The sequence below is a fragment of the Danio rerio genome, chromosome 24 (assembly GCF_049306965.1).
Source record: "Danio rerio strain Tuebingen ecotype United States chromosome 24, GRCz12tu, whole genome shotgun sequence".
NCBI classification, from domain to species: Eukaryota; Metazoa; Chordata; class Actinopteri; order Cypriniformes; family Danionidae; genus Danio; species Danio rerio.
Window position 1 is genome coordinate 11,766,619 of NC_133199.1, and position 17,226 is coordinate 11,783,844.

The window sequence follows — 17,226 nt, forward strand, 5'->3', positions numbered from 1 at the left end:
CACACATTACATGTAAAAACATCAGCTTTTTACAGCGTAATATTAACTACTCACTATTCTTGAGTACGTTTAAAAGGGCTACTTTTTACTCATGGTTTCAGTTATATATACAACAGATACTTTTACTCTACTTGCACTAAATGTTTGGGCCAGTAATGACTCTTTTACTTGAGTATGATTTTTCAGTACTCTTTCCACCACTGTAAATATATTTTAGAAAGAGTCAAACAACATTTTAGATGTTTTACAATGCTGTCCATCGCACCCATTTTTACCATCACGTTATCAATAAAATCACATGACTTTTTTTAATGATCATACTGGTATTTATTCAGTAAATGTCTGTCCAACATATTATTATTTAAATTCCTAATTATTATGCAAGTATATGATTCGTAAATTTCCATCATATTTTTGTTCAGCAAAAGCATCAGTTTATGCACTTTATTTCTGATTGAATAAAAAAATTATCTTCTCAGTTAAGTGCATAATTTTATAGACGTTTCAATTTATCTTGGCATTTTTTCTATTAAACGTTTTGTATGCGATAAACCAAATTGTGAATAAAAATAGGTGGATGGAAAGATAGCTACTGATCTGGCCTGGAAACAGAGGTGAAGCGGTTCTGCCAGAGTTGTCACTTACCAGCAGAAATCACCTCCGTGTCCTTCCCCCATGCAGCACATCCCACCACATATCATTGCCAAAGTCTGCCCGGTGGCATGGTGATGATAGATTAAGTCACTTGGCCAGGCCAGGAATAATGCACAGGCATAGGCAGGAAATAGTCGCTTATTGTTAATCCTTTACTTTGCGTGCGAAATGATAATATACTGGCTTTTTTATGCACAAAATCATACCCGAAAGAGGAAATGTCATCCTCGATAAGTTGCTAGTGTATAACTTTGGAAAATTAAACACCCTAGGATCACAGTCATACACAAAGCACAGTACAGCACTGCACATGTGAAAGACAACCTCATAGCAGACGCTTCACATTAAGTTCAAGACAACAGTCCAAAACAGTTAATCTAATCACCAAACATGCAAAAGCTCACTTCAAATACGAAAATAAGTTGCATCAGTGAGATTAAAGAGCAAAAGGAAAGAGAAACCTTCATCTGTATTCTTTTAACATTTAAGATCACATTCAAGGCACAGTAAGACACACGTTTTGTCAAAAGAATCTCGCAATCTTCCAGCCTAGAGGTATGCTATTATGGTCATTAACAAAGATTTAAAATCAACTTAATGCAATTTAATGAAAATGGAAAATGCACAGAGTATCAATGTGTTTTTTGTCCAATGCGTGTCCCTTCCTTCACTTCAATTATTACTAATTGAACGACTTCAAATTCTAACAGCTGCATACATCTGTTTTTTACACACAATCTCACAAAGTACCTTAGGCATTTATGGGGTGCATGTGTTCTGAACTACTGCTGTTTGAATGATGGCCCTGGGGATTGTACATGTGGTCTGGGAGCAACAGCCAGCCGCTCACTGAACAGTCATCATGTATGGGAAAAGCTGGAACAAATGCCCACTATGAAAGAACATCTGGCAGAGCAGAAGACAGCTAAGAGAGTGTGATCTGCCTGTCCAAGAGTCCCAACTGCTACATTTGAATTCCTGCTTAAAAAAACCCATTTAGCATCCGCTTGCAGTATTGGGTTCACGTGATAGAAATCCCACGGTTTCAATTAGACCCATGTCATAGGCTATGTATTTGGATGATGTGTTATTCACTCTGCACGGTGAAGACCACCTCAGGTGGCTCAAGAGGATGCTGATTGAATTGTGATTTGAATTGCAAATATCAAAAATTGGCATCTGAAATAGGCTGAAGCCAAGCACCTGGGCTTCAGACCCAACAGAGATTCAATAACCACAAGAGAAAAAAGCCATGAAGAACACCCTGTGAACACATTAAAGTTATCACTGAGAGCACTTACAAGGCATTCAATCAGGAGAATGTCCCAATTGTTTACAACTGAGCGACATTAACACCAGTGTTTATATCGTAAATGGAGAAGAAAGAAGATTAGGTGAGCTTGTACTACCACAGTCTGTTAATGGTGTTTTCTACTTCTGCCTACTCCTTACAATCAGCTTTTACATGGCCCACACGCCGCAGTGAATTACGATTCATGAATGGCCCGAGTCTGGCTTTCATATTAGAGCCAAACATGGACCATATCTGGGCCTAGTCTCACCCAAGTTAATAACCCATAACTCGACCTGAACTGGGCTAGCTATATCCTGTGTTTGGTCATTGTCTGGTCTAGAAGCTATATTTGTTGTGCCACGACTGCAATGAAAGTGATAAACCCATGAAGCATTGCACTTTAGGCGTGTTAATAATGGTTATGGTTAGTAATGGTTTATAATATTATAATTTGTAAATAAAATATATGTAATGTAGGTTATATTTTGTTGCTTTGCAACATACAAGAAATAATAGATAAGTCTTGATTGATTCCTGGATTAAAATGAAGGCATTCGAAAATGCAAACAGGAAGATGGAAATGACTTTGTGCATCAAAATATTTCTTTACTTAAAAATGAACATATTTTAAATGTGGGTCAAGATAGACCAAATTTATGTGGCCCACATATGAGTTTTTAACATCTGGGCCAAATACTACATTTGATATGTGGCCCATGTCTTGCATGCCGCTTAAAGACGATGCCACCTCAATCATAACTAGGCCATGTTTGGCCCACATGCTGTATGCCAGAGACAGCTAAATGCCTGCTGTGCCAGCTTTATGCCAAATCTGAGCCAGAATTATTTGCTACCTAAGTATTTTAACAATCTAGGCACAAAGACTAAAGCGCATGACACAAAAAAATCATTCAAGGCGTGACCGAATCCACTTTTGCTATTTTACGAACAGAAAAATAGGGTTTGCGCTCTGGCACATGGTCTAACAATGTTGTGCTTATTCTCTTAATGAGTTATGGGTGAGTTTTGAGAAAAACGTGCATTAAACCAATCAGAGTCTCGTCTCCCATTCAGTTGCCTCATGCTATGATGCATTTTCTATTTACATTGCGAACTTTCTAAGTAAAAAAACTGAATGCACATGAATAATGATATTATACAAATGCAAATTGTCATGAATAAACTGAAAAAAGACCCCGAAATGAAGAAGGCATGCGGTATTGGTTTTTATATTTAAGTAGAAAATAATAATTTGTGTAACATTTTAATCCTTTAAATTTTATTTTCTTATTTAAAGATATTCGTGTATTTCTGTACATCCTGTGTGTATTAAGCAATGTGTAGGCATTTGGGCCAGCATGAAGGTATAACTAATGCACTCTGTGCTGGACTTTAGTTAGTCAATGACGCAGTCTATTTCAGCTCCTCAAAATAGCAAAGCGCCAACAGTGCAACTTAACACACCTCGTTTATAACAATAATAATGATATAATTAATAATTATTAATAATAAAAATAATAATTCCTTAGATTTATATAGTGCTTTTCTCTCTAGATTTATATAGTGCTTTTACACTCAAAGCACTTTACACATTGGGGGGAATCTCCTCATCCACCACCAGTGTGCAGCATTCACCTGGATGACATGACAGCAGCCATATTGTGCCAGACTGCGCACTAAATGCCAGCTGATTGGTGGAGAGGAGACAGAGTGATGAAGCCAGTTATGATATGGGGACGGTTAGGAGGCCATGATGAACAGAAGTCAGCGGGCAAATTTGTCCAGGACTCCGGGGTTAAACCCCAACTGTTTTTCGAAGGACATCCTGGGATATTTAATGACCACAGAGAATCAGGACCCCCTGCTTGTCTCACTAACACCACTTCCGCCAGCAACAAAGCTTTCCTATGTGGTCTCCCATCTAAGCACTGACCGGGCGCAACCCTGCTTGGCTTCAGCGAGCGACCATGTGAGAGTTGAAGAGAGCTAGTTAGACCGGCACACTCATAAGTACACAAAGTGGCGCAAATGGATTTGCTATAAAAACAACGTGAAACAAAACATAACGCGTTGCGCTGGTCTGAAAATAGCATCAAATGCACCATGCACATCTTGTGCCTTATTGCGCCGGGTGTATGATAGGACTCAAGGACACAAACACACTTCACTCTACATGCACTACCCATGCTTTTCACTTTGTTATATAAAGCACCCTCCCAGAATATCTTGAATCAAAGCTTATATCTGTGAACATACAGTGTTGGTCATTAAATGTCGAACTGATTAGTAGTGGAAAACAACATCTGTGCATCTTCAGAAGAAGATATGGAGCTCTTACACATGAGGCTCCTCTTGTAACCAAATCATTTGGCTTTGTCACATTTACACTTTGTGCTGATGAGTTTATACATCTGTGTGAATTTAACAGGAGAGCGATAGCACTGAAAAGCAAGAATTCCCATCGCTCATGTGACACAAAGATCACTGTTCCCACACGTGTTGTTGAGAGCTTTTACAACTCCTCTGAGATGCACAAAACCACTTTGGTGACAAGATGGATCAGACAAAAAGGTTTTATAACCATGCATATCTGAAGACCTTTCTCCATAACTATCAACAGACCACCCGTGAACTTCAGTCAGAAGTATGCAGTTTTATGTAAAACAGGCATACTGCAAGAGACAATTAATGTTAGATAACTTAGAACTTGCAAGCCATTTTAGAGATAAAGATTAATGAAAAATTAATCCACCCATTAAAATAAAAAAGTATGAAAGAATAATAGAAAACAAAAAAGAAAATAAATAGTGTATAGATCGGGTGCAAACTTAAGAGGTGAAAATGGTGACAGATCTGCACGATTTATGTGAAAAAAATAATATTGCAATATTTTGTAATTTTGCGATATATATTGCAATATGAATACAATTTCAACAGATCATTTGAATATCCCTATTTGTAAAGAAGTTACATTTTTAGATTGATTGGGATGATTCTGTAGTGGGAATGCATCAGCATAAAATCAAGGATAAAGAACAAGTCTCCTCCATTTGACCTCTACATTTTCTTTTCACTTTTACTCTTTACTCTTTCACTTTCGTGAATAAGAAAATGGTGTTGTACACACTCCACTGAAGACATCCATTATGCTACATATTTAATTTTGTTTGTTAAGCGTAAAGCTTTGTTTCCAAACTGTTTTTAAATTTAGTTCTAATTTGCAGCAAACAAAAAAATGAACAATAAAAACGAAGTGTGACCCCAAAACATGCCAGGTGTATATATAATAAACAATTATAATATAATTATAATAAACAATACCAATACCAATAATAATAACAATAATAATAACAATAATATTATTATAAAAAAGCAAATTGTCATGAATAAACTGACAAAAGCCCCCTGAAATGAAAATGCCAAGGAGGTAGTGGATTTTATATGCATGTTGAAAAATAAAAAAATAATTTTTGTAACATTTTAATAATTGAATTTAGTTTCATGTGGAAAAATATTTGTGTATTGCTGTACATCCTGCGTGTATTAAGCAATGTGTACGCATTTAATGTGCACAACTCACGCGTTTTGTGCTGGACTTTGAACCTGCTTTTAGCTGGTCAATTGCTCAGTCTATTTTAGTTCCTCAAAATAGCAACAAACGTGCTAACAATGCGCCTCCACACCTCCATTCTAGACTAGAACCCAGATGAGTCCAGAAAAACTGATTTGCTATTTAAACAACATGGTGCAAAATGTGAAAATTAGGGTTGTGCTGGTCTGTAAATAGCAACACATCACGCCAAACACATCTTGCGCCTTAATGCACTGGGTGTATGATAAGACCCTTAATGTTTTCCCAGTCTAACAGTATTCAGGCACAGTAATTGAATATTTAAAAAAAAAATAATAATAATTATTAAAGTTTATAAATAGTACAATTTCTTATCCCTGAATACTTTTAAAATCATTATACAGTCACAGGCCTCAAATAACAAATGCAAATTATAAGTTATAATACAAACTCAACATTTAATATCCTGTGATGTGATTATTGAGAATGATCACACTGCAATATCGATGCTGAAACTACATATTATACAGCCCTAATGTGAATCACAGATTTCGAAGTAAAAACTGCAAATTTCTCCAAAAAATGACCAGTTTGCACCTTTGTATAGATATAATAAATAAAAGCGCAATAAAAAACTATATTACCCATACATTTTGGTGAAAAATGTTTGTCATGTTTGGATGAAACTTTTTAAAAACATTTTTTATTAAAAACTAACAACTGAATTTGCTTAAAGTTAAATAAGTTAAGGTAAATTCTGGTTCTTGTTGTCTTCAAACAGGATTTTGGTAATTATTTAAAAACATACAGTTCAGATTTAATTTTAAGTATAGAGTTAATTTAGTGTGATGATACAGGCAGCAACTAGCCTCTGATACTTTGTTGTGCTTAGAAGATGTTTAGCTCAGGAGGCCTTAAAACCACAAAACCCATCACTAAAACCATGTGGAATGTTCTACAGGGAACAAATGTCTAAGAAAAATAAACACCAAAGCAACTGTAAACATTCCATACACACTAAAAACAGCGTTCAGCATTGCAAACAGGATACAATGCACGTTTAAACTTGATCGTTGATGTTTTCTCATCACAATAGAAAATAAAGGTAAAACTTCTTCCATCACAAAATGTTTGTAGACTTTGAGTTGTGCAAATGTCACACTACACAACAACACATTTTAATCATGCATGTCTGTGGTTAGTCAATGCTAAAAATATGGAAGGAAATGAGGGAGGATGAGAATAATCTACATTCAAACTGCTTACTCAAACCTGATTCAAGAGGATTCAGCTCTCAACTAGAAAAAGCTGTAAACCTTTACCAAACTATTTTAGCCTGTCATTTGCAGTAGGGAAATCCTTTAAAGTGTGATTTCCTCTGTCTTGCCAGGGGCAGAGGGAGATTAGATTTTCCCTGCAACTTGGTTTAAGCACTCCGAAGCTGAGAGGCAGAGACTTTAACAAATGTGTCTGTTTCTGCTTTGCCACCCGTTGCGATTGCTTTGAGTTTCCAAAGTCTGCGTTTATCATTCACAGATTTTGCATAGCTGGTTTGTGTAAACATCTTAACTGTTTTTTAAATGTCATGCCAATCACAAAGATTTGGACAAACATTGTTATTTCATGAGATGAATCATTCTGGTGATATATTTCTTTATGTCTTTGCGGTAAGAGACTGTCTAAAATTCTAAGGCTAAGAAGTCTGAACCCCTGCTGTTTAGAGTTCCTTTTAGGAAATTTAATCTCCGCATGGATAAAACCCTAAAATCATCACAATTTATTGCTGACAACCAACAAACAAAATATTTACTCTCCCCTGCTACTTTCAATTCTAGCACAATTCTAGGACATTTCAAACACTTACCACTGCTCCACCATTTTTTTCCATTAATGATAAAATCGTCTTTGTCCCTGTGCATGGTGCACTCCATGTTTGTGGCATCACTTGAAGCAACATCTGGCTCTAGGATGAAGAAAAATAAAAGGCGCGATGATGAAAATGATCTAAAGACAAAAAACAAAAATGACACAAAAAAATATATATCAATGAGAAAAACTGTAAATACTCAAGAAAATGTGTCCTTGTAAATTATTAGCCAAAATGGCATGTTTGGTTTGTTGCCCGGCTACAAAAACTGGTATTAAATGAAAGAAATTAAGCGACCCCTATCTTTAAACTCTTTTGATATTTTGTGCACAAATTAAAAGTGTTTTTTCTTAATATGATTTGATGGTTGGTTTTAATAGTTTGAATAATTTAATCATTTTAATAACGATTTTTTCATGTAATGGACCCCTAGACGCACATTTACAACTGGTTTTATGAATTAAGACATTTAGGCCGCATTTACACTGCACTGTTCAAGTGACTCAATTCAGATTTTTTTCTCCCATGCGGCACAGATTGGATATGGCCCATATAAGCAGAAACAAATCACATGGATCCAGATCTTGTTCATATATGGAAATGTATCCGATTTGAATCAGATCTGTGTTCTCGTGTCTGCAGTGTAAGCAGGTAGTTCAGATTTTCACCTGTCAATGCGAGCCGCGCGTCAATAAAAAAATGTAGCAAATGACGTCAAACCTTAAATCTCATACACGAGGACTTAAACAGCTTTTATATTGTCACATGGCATAGGTATTTAAGCATGTTAACGAGAGCGAGAGAGCGCAATGTCCACCACATACCCAATATAAACTAATGCAAAACTAGTGCATACATCAAGTGCATAAATCGCGCCATGGACATTACCTTAAGATGCCTAAAAATTTTAAAAAGCCTACTGTATATACTACAAGAAGATGGACAAATGAGAACCTTTCTGTCATAAAATGGGTTTAAAACGATTAAAAATTGCTTTTTTTCTAGCCGAAATAAAACAAATAAGACTTTTTCCAGAAGAAAAAATGTTATAGGAAATACTGTAAAAAATTCCTGAATCTGTTAAACATCATTTGGGACCACATATAATGTTTCCACATAGTATATACAGCTCTGGAGCCTAATTCTTAAGTATAAATTGAGCGTGAGACAGTTTCAATAAATGTTTTTTATTGTTAAATATCAAACATTTTGCAACTAAGATTAAATGTTTTTTCTATTTTAAATAAAAGAACCCCTTGAACAGTGTAAATAAATACAACAAATAAGATATTAAAGACCAAAAATACACTTTAATTACAGCTGTAACATTGGGTATATCCTGATTCTATTGTTGCTTTCTAAATGACACTGAGAAGAAACTTTATACTGTACATACAAGTTTTGTTTGTTAAATGACAAACAGCAAGAACATGAACTTTTGCATTTTAAAAAAATGTAATAGACTAGTTTTTAAAGGACCTAAAAATACAGCTAATTAAAAAAAAATAACAATAAATGCTATATTTTCATGTTATTTAAAAATTATTACATTATACAACACTAATCAAACAATAAAAATAATGATGATAATACAAAAAAACAAATTTTATGCTACTTGATATAACATTGAAGTTAAGACCCGAGTTGTCATGTTGTTGTTTAGGGGTAAGGAAAACCAACATACTCACTTTATGCAGTTTCAGTGAAAAATGCATAAGGGTAACAGTTCATGGCAGCATTAAAAAACCCTGTCTGATGGTGTGCTCATTTTCGTCAGTTGGTGAAATTTTGTTCCTCGGCACTGTCAACACTGGCTTGCTTGGTTTGGGACTTGTAGACCTGCGCATCGATGGATTTGCTCTTCAGAGTTTAGGCCCTCAGCAGTGAAAATTAAACTGAACTAAACTGAACTTCAACTCTGAAAATTGGATTGAAGCAGTTTCAATTTACCAGAACTTCTATTTTAAGCTGCTTTGACACAATCTACATTATAAAAGTGCTACAGAAATAAAGATTAACTGAATTCAATAATAACAAGAGTACTACAGCCACACCAACTACAATTAACTACTACTACTATTTACTATTGTGAAAACATTGAGAAATTCTAGAGAAATCTCAATGTGTATACAAGTAATGCAGGAAACTTGAGCTGAATGGCGCTGAATGAAAAACTGGCATGCTGTGATGTCCATTAAAATCACATATGGCTCAGCTTATCTTTAGAGAAAAAAACTGAACTGAAACATCTTCTGCAGTAGTGATGCCTCTTAGGGCCAGAGCTTATGTCAGTAAATCAATAACATTGTGGAAATGTGTGCTGGGTTCAGAGGAGCCCCTATTTCAGGTTGTTTCTGGGGAAAAACAGACTATCCAGAATGAGTTCTCAGACTATTCATACTTTTATGTGAGGCGGACGCAAAAGTAAATGTCTGTCATGATTCAGGGTACAAAGCAAAGGGCACAAATCATTTGCCGCGTTTCCACTATCATGGCAAAAGCAAGTGTGCCAGGGCGAGCAAGTGGGCTTCCAGGGCCTGACCAGGCCAAATCAGGACTTGTGGCTGGCCTTTTTAGGCCCCGCCAAATACCTTGGGCAAAAGAGGGCCAGCTGGGGCTTCGGTAAGAGCGAAAGGAGAGGCGGAGTTTGCCTGAGTCTAGTAAAGATGGTGTGCCACCATTACACTAGTTGTCCAATCGCACACATACATGCGCCAAAAAATAAATAAATAGGGGAAAGAAAAACATATAGCTGGTCAGATTAAGATAGAGTATTCGATAAACAACTTATAGGCAAGAGGTCTTTTTTTGCTTAAGATCACGCTAATGTTTCCCTTTAAAATGTAAAGGTGTTGCATAAAATAATAACGTAGTTTTAATTTAATAAGTGATATTTCTTTGCTGCGTCCTCCTTGATATTTCAATAACGCATAATAATCTTTACACCACAGTAAAGACACAGCAGTAAAGTTTAAATGGTGTGTGTGTTCATGAAATGTGTGATAATCCGGGCAAAAGAGCACTTGCTTCACAGCTCTGTCGATGCCACGAGTGGCTTTTTTTCCTTTCTTTATTTTGAGGATAATACAAAACATGAGTGCAACAAAAAGACATAAAACTTTACAAAGTATGTGTCCACTTTTGGGTCAACACAATTGTGGCGTATTGGATCTAGATAAAATAGCCTAAGCTATATTGAAACTATTTAAAGAATTACAAATACGAGATATAATAAAATCGCATTAAATAAATAAATCAATACAAAACAAACAAAAGATATAATAATTTGGGTATATACAATACAAATAAATTAAACCTATTTAAGCAATTTTAAACTTTTATTTTACAAAAGCCCATCTGGAAAAAAAAAGATTTGAGATATTTTCTAAAAACAATAAACTATGGTGGAGTTTTGAAATATTATTCATAAAGTATTTGGATTGTAGCCATCAACCTTTTATAAAGTTGCAGTCAGAATTTTCGCCGCCTTCACATTTTTTTCCCTTTCTTAAATATTTCCCAAATTATGTTTAACAGAGCAAAGACATTTTCACAGTATGTCTGATAATATTTTTTTCTTCTGAAGAAAGTCTTATTTTTTTATTTGGGCTAAAATAAAAGCAGTTTTTATTTTTTTAATAAACATTTTAAGGTCAAAATTATTAGCCCCTTCAAGCTAGATTTTTTTCGATAGTCTACAGAACAAACCATTGTTATACAATAACTTGCCAAACCCTAACCTGCATAGTAAACCTAATTAACCTAGTTAAGCCTTTAAATGTCAATTTAAGCTGTATAGAAGTGTCTTAAAAATGTATATGTAGTAACATATTCTGTACTGTCATCATGGCAAAAATCAAATAAATCAGTTATTAAAACTATTAAGTTTAGAAATGTGTTGAAAAAAAATCCTCTCTCTGTTAAACAGAAAATTGGGGGAAAAAATAAACGGGGAATAATAATTCAGGGGGCTAATATTTCTGACTACAACTGTAAATATCCAGAATAAAATTTTAAAATTTTTTGCTCACTGAAAAAACTGATAATCTTGTTTTAAAGAAGAAAAGTTTTTTTTAATAACTTACAAATAACATATCCTTGATTTTATTGCATATTAGAAAGAATGTATTTAAAATTTTACAATTATTTTGTAAAAAAAAAATTACAAGATTTCCCCCCCAAAAATACTGTGTAGACCCCATTTAAAAAAAAATAACATATGTATCTGTTTCTCAGTGAATGTAAATAACATTAAAGGATTTATTAAACCGTTATAATCATTAAAAGAAGAGTTTGATCACCTATCCTCAAATATTAGATTAGAACAGATTTAAATTCAAATTAAATATTGTAAAAAAGGTACAACTAAATTCCAGATATTTTTCGTTTCTCTAGATTTTTCCACTCTTATAAATGTGTATTTAAATGTGTTAATAAATGACCCTAACATATAAATGTTGGTCTCGTTTTGGATATGTTTTGTTAGATTAGTTTTGTTTTTAGACTAGATTTGTTTTTAGAACTCATGTATAATGTATATGGCACAAATCTAATATTGTATTGAATCACTCAGTGTACTCAGTTATGCTGAGCACTATATATATATATATATATATATATATATATATATATATATATATATATATATATATATATATATATATATATATATATATATATATATATATATATATATATATATTTATTTTTATATATATATATATATATATATATATATATATATATATATATATATATATATATATATATATATATATATATATAGTGTATTTCTAGATGTAATATGTTGTCACCTGTCATACAGAAACAGGACCGTATGTCTCCTCTAAGTAAGGGCTCCAGCCACATTCTCTTCTGTTCCTCAGTCCCAAACAGGTGCAGCACTTCCATATTCCCAGTATCTGTTTGAAAAGTACCATATCAATTGTACCATCCGCCACTTACAATTTTTAACTGTTCCAAAGACTGCACAAAAAAATCTTTAAAAATGTATTCATACTTTATTCAGCAAGAATGCATTAAATTGGTAAAAACAGAAATATTTATAATATTACAAAACAATCTAGAGTTCTGCAATCACAAATAAAAATATTAAGTAATAATATTAGCATGTTAAGCAATAAACAAAACATATTAAGGTGTGCTTTAACACAGTTTTAACAATATTAAAAATAGTAAACTAAATTGTATTATTTTACAACATTAATGTTTTATTGTGTTACTGAACAAATAAACATGGCCTTCAGGAGTATAGAAGAGCACGAAATGTACAAAAAATGTAAACAAACAGAAAGAGATATATATTAATACCACAAAATAAGACATTTATCAGATTAAACTGATTAATTTAGTATTGTTGTATGACCTTTTACCACTTTTATTATTTATTAAAGTGTACAATAATAACAACAATAAAAACTAAATATAAATAATGAAAAAAATAACCATATAATAACAATAACCATAATTAAGACTAGCTCAGTGTGTTTTGTGGTGGCACTAAGGATAGATTAATCCTGGATAAATAAGACCTGTAAGAAAAAATAAATATGATAAAGGCATCCGTCGGAAATGCTCCAGTGCTCAGGTTTCCCACACGAGTCCAGAGACATGTGGTATAGGTAAATTGGGTAAGCTAAATTATCCGTAGCTTTTGTGTAATAATGCGTGTGTATGGATGTTTCACAGTGATGGGTTGTAGCTGTAAGGGCTTCCACTGTGTAAAACATATGCTGAATAAGTTGGTGGTTCATTCTATTGTGATGACCCCAGATTAATAAAGGGACAAAGCCGAAAGAGAATGAATGAAAATAAATATATATATTTAATCAATGTAAACTAAATAGCCATACATGGTTCCATGCCTGATAAAGGTTAAGTAATACATCAGGCAACTCCAAATATCCCCTTAAAAACAACAATTGTTATGTAAAAATAACATAAAGTGAATAAAGACTATTTTATGTTATGCGTATAAAAACATTTTACAAAAACACATTTTACTACATTAGGTCAGCTACAAGGCAGGCAAGATTATGTATTGTAAAATTGATGAATATAAAATATAATTATCATTAATAAATATATACTTCGAAGTATGTTATGTATCTTATTTAGCTTAAAGCCATCATAAAAAAGCTTAATAAAAAAAAACAGTAAAATTCCTGAGACTTGCAGAGGCGCACACCCACCTGGGGCCTGGCAGTTAAAAACCTCAGGGGCATAATAGCAGTGTCCAGTCTCCTCTGCAATATAAGCATAATCCAGCTGAGAGAGACCACTCACTTCAGGAAGAAACAAATTCCACAGGCCTACAGCTCGAGCCTTTGCCTGAAAACATACAAAGTCTTTTAATTACTCTCTTTTAATCAGATCTATTATCCTTTATAGCTACACTGTTGATCAAAAGTTAGGGTCTGTGTCAATTTGTTTAAAAACTAGTAGTTAAAAAATATATAAATAAAATCTGTTTTTTAAATGTGTTTTATTCACACAGCAGATCCTTCTTATTCTCAAATCTGGCTAAAATATATGCAATATTCTATTATTATCAGCACCTATCCAGCTTCTTCACTTGTGTATCAGTCTACAACGAGTGCCTAGAAGTGGACTAAACTTACTATAGTTTGACAAATTCTCTGGCTGTTGGACCACATGATGTACTTTGAAACCTTTTTAGACAAAAGTGTAGTTCTTTACATTACAATATTTAGTTTATTTAGAAGGATAGTACCTATTTTAAAAAATGTGTTTTGATGATTTTGGAGATGGGACTTCCAGTGGAAAATAACTGTGGTGGACGACCAAAGAATTCTTTCCCTGGTGAAGAAAACACCCTTCACAACAGCTGGCCAAATCAAGAACACTCTCCAGGAGGTAGGTGTATGAGTGTCAAAGTCAGCAATCAAGAGAAAACTTCACCAGAGAGAATACACAGGGTTCACCACAAGAGATAAACCATTGGTGAGCCTCAAAAACAGGAAGGCCAGATAAGAGTTTAAAAAAATGCCTTCACAGAGCTGGAACAACATCATATGGACAGATGAGATCAAGATCAACCCATAATACCATTTCCTCTAGAAATCACTTCATTGGTAATGGCTACATTTTTCAAAATAAGCATTCCAAACAAACTGTTTTTAAGGTCATAATTGGAGAAAAACAGCTAATAAAACAAGGCCTCACCAGAGTCTAACACTAAACATTTTAGGTGATGTATAGGATAACCTGAAAAAAAAAAAAAAATCTGCTGTTTTTTTTTCTCCAAACACGATTTCACTGAATAAGCTTGTTTGCCATTTTTCACTGAAGGCTGCAAACACTCATGCTTCAATCTGTCTCTGACCTATATATACTTAAAGCCAAAATTATTAGCCAGTCAATTATTTCCAATAACAAATTATGTTTAACACAGCAAATAATTTTAACAATATTTCCTATAATATTTTTATGTGGAATAAATCTTATTTGTTTTATTTCGACTGGAATAAAAGCTGTTTTAGGTTTAAGGAAAAACATTTTAAGGTCAATATTATTAGCTCCCTTAAGCAATAATTTTATTCTATCGATACAAAACAAACCACTGATATACAATGAATTGTGTAATTATCCTAACTTGATATTTGTATTTATATTTGTACACTTGTATTTTTCAAGTAAAATATAATGGCATACATGTACTGTCATCATGTCAAAGATAAAAGATTTCAGTTACTGGAAAATAGCTATTAAAACAATTATGTTTAGAAATGTGTTAAAAAAAAATTCTGTTGAACATAAATTGGAAAAAAAAATACAAGGGCCTTATAATTTATGTAGGGCAAACAATTCCGACTTCGACTATATATTGTAAAGGTAAATGTATCATCACCTTCAACTTCTCTATCACAGGGGGTGTACACCATCTCTCAGCTGTGTCCTTGTGTGTGGCATAATACTCCTTTACTTCCTATTAAAAACAACAAGATTAAAGCAAAAAAATATACATTTCTTAATTGTGGAAACAGATTAATAATAATCATAATTTTAACTATTACAGTTCATATTTTAATTCAAATTTGTGATTTTATGATTTTTTTATTATAATTTAAATTATATTTTTATATAACTATTATTTTTTTATAACTTTATTAATCCAAAAACCTCATCAACTTATAATTCTCATTTATCTTCTTGTACTCATGTGGTATTATGTAAAGAGTTTCCACAGACGGCATTTAGTGCTGACCTGTTCGGCAGGAAGTACATGCTTTCTCATGAACCTTTTGACATGCTGAAGAACGGCCTGTCCTTTGGAGGACTGCATAAACAGCTGATCAGAGATTGGTAGGGCCAGCGTGGGGCTGAAAACAAAAATAATTTTTTTTTTTTTTAAATATCCTTTTTTATAATCACAATTTAAATTTTAAACCACAAATCCTGACAATACAAGTACAACCAGTAATTACTCTCTTAAATACTGAATTACATAGTCTGCTCCTAAAGAAACTAAATTAAAGGATAAGCCAATGACAATTAAAATAAATTTAATTATTTCTGAACTTTGGAAACTTGAAAGCAACCATCAAAGGATTCATTCGTTTTCAGAATACAGATCAAGATATTTTAGATGAAGTCAGAGAACTCCCTCATCCTCCATAGCCATAACCATAGGCAGCAATTAAAGACATGTCTCCTGAGACATTCAAGGCCCAAAAATTATTGTCAAAACATTCTAGGTGGCTTCCGTGGTTCCACTGTAATCATGCAAGTAACAAAAAAACATTTTTGTGATGCAAAAAAAAAAAAAAAACAAAGCCACTGCATAAATAATGTTTTTATCCTTTATTAGGTCAGCAGTGCAATGAACTAGCATCACAATGCCTGTAGGGAATGCATGCCCTGCTACAGTATGATGTGAAAAAACATAAGATATATCCAGCTTAGGACCCACAGATATACATCAAACAATGGATCAGTCTCCTTTTTTTCTGTTTAATGACAACTAACTCCTAACATTATCGCCATCAATGTCAATTTAAGAATAAGCTATTCCAAGAAATTTGATATGATTTATATGTACAATATTCATTTACAATACATGAAATGCAACATTTTTTATTAATATTGATTTAGATCAATATAATGAAGCAAAACATTTTTGACTGTAGGTTATGATTAGATACAGTGCATCTCAAAAGTATTCATAGCGCTTCACTTTCCCACATTCTTTTATGTTACAGCCTTATTCCAAAATTGATTCAATTCATTTATTTCCTCAAAATTCGACACACAAAACCCCAAAGTGACAATGTGAAAAAAGATTTTTTGAAATTGTTGCACATTTATTAAAAATAAAAAACCTGAAAAAATCACACGTACATAAGCTCTAAATTGAGCTCAGGTACATTCTGTTTTCACTGATCATTCTTGAGATCTTTCAGCAGCTTAATTGGAGTTGGCCTGTGGTAAATTCAGTTGATTGGACATGGTTTGAAAAGGCATACACCTGTGTATATAAGGTCCCAGGGTTGACAGTCCATGTCAAAGCACAAACCAAGCATGAAGACAAAGGAGTTGTCTGTAGACCTCAGAGACAGGATTGTTTTGAGGCATAAGGCTAAGGAAGGTTACAGAAAAATTTCTGCTGCTCTGAAAGTTCCAATGAGCACAGTGGCCTCCATTATCGATAAGTGGAAGATGTTTGGAACCACCAGGACTCTTCCTAGAGATGGCTGGCAATCTAAGCTGAGTGATTGGGGGAGAAGGGCCTTAGTTAGGGAATTGATCAATAACCCGATGGTTACTCTGTCTGAGCTCCAGCGTTCTTTAGTTAAGAGA

The 17,226-nt window shown here is 33.5% G+C and overlaps 1 protein-coding gene across 2 annotated transcripts in view; it reads right to left on the bottom strand.

The window, feature by feature from the left end:
• Positions 1-17,226, bottom strand: part of acad11 (acyl-CoA dehydrogenase family, member 11) — a 96,194-nt gene that overhangs the window by 57,886 nt on the left and 21,082 nt on the right. Inside the window, exons 9-13 of one of the 2 annotated variants that reach the window (XR_012399087.1) lie at positions 15,635-15,749; positions 15,278-15,355; positions 13,599-13,737; positions 12,201-12,308; positions 6,328-7,482 (exon numbers count right to left, since the gene is read on the bottom strand). Coding sequence is in view for 1 of the 2 variants with exons in the window: in NM_200178.1 (NP_956472.1) it covers positions 7,384-7,482; positions 12,201-12,308; positions 13,599-13,737; positions 15,278-15,355; positions 15,635-15,749 (539 nt within the window). In the remaining variant the exon portion in view is untranslated. 2 annotated transcript variants of the gene reach the window in all.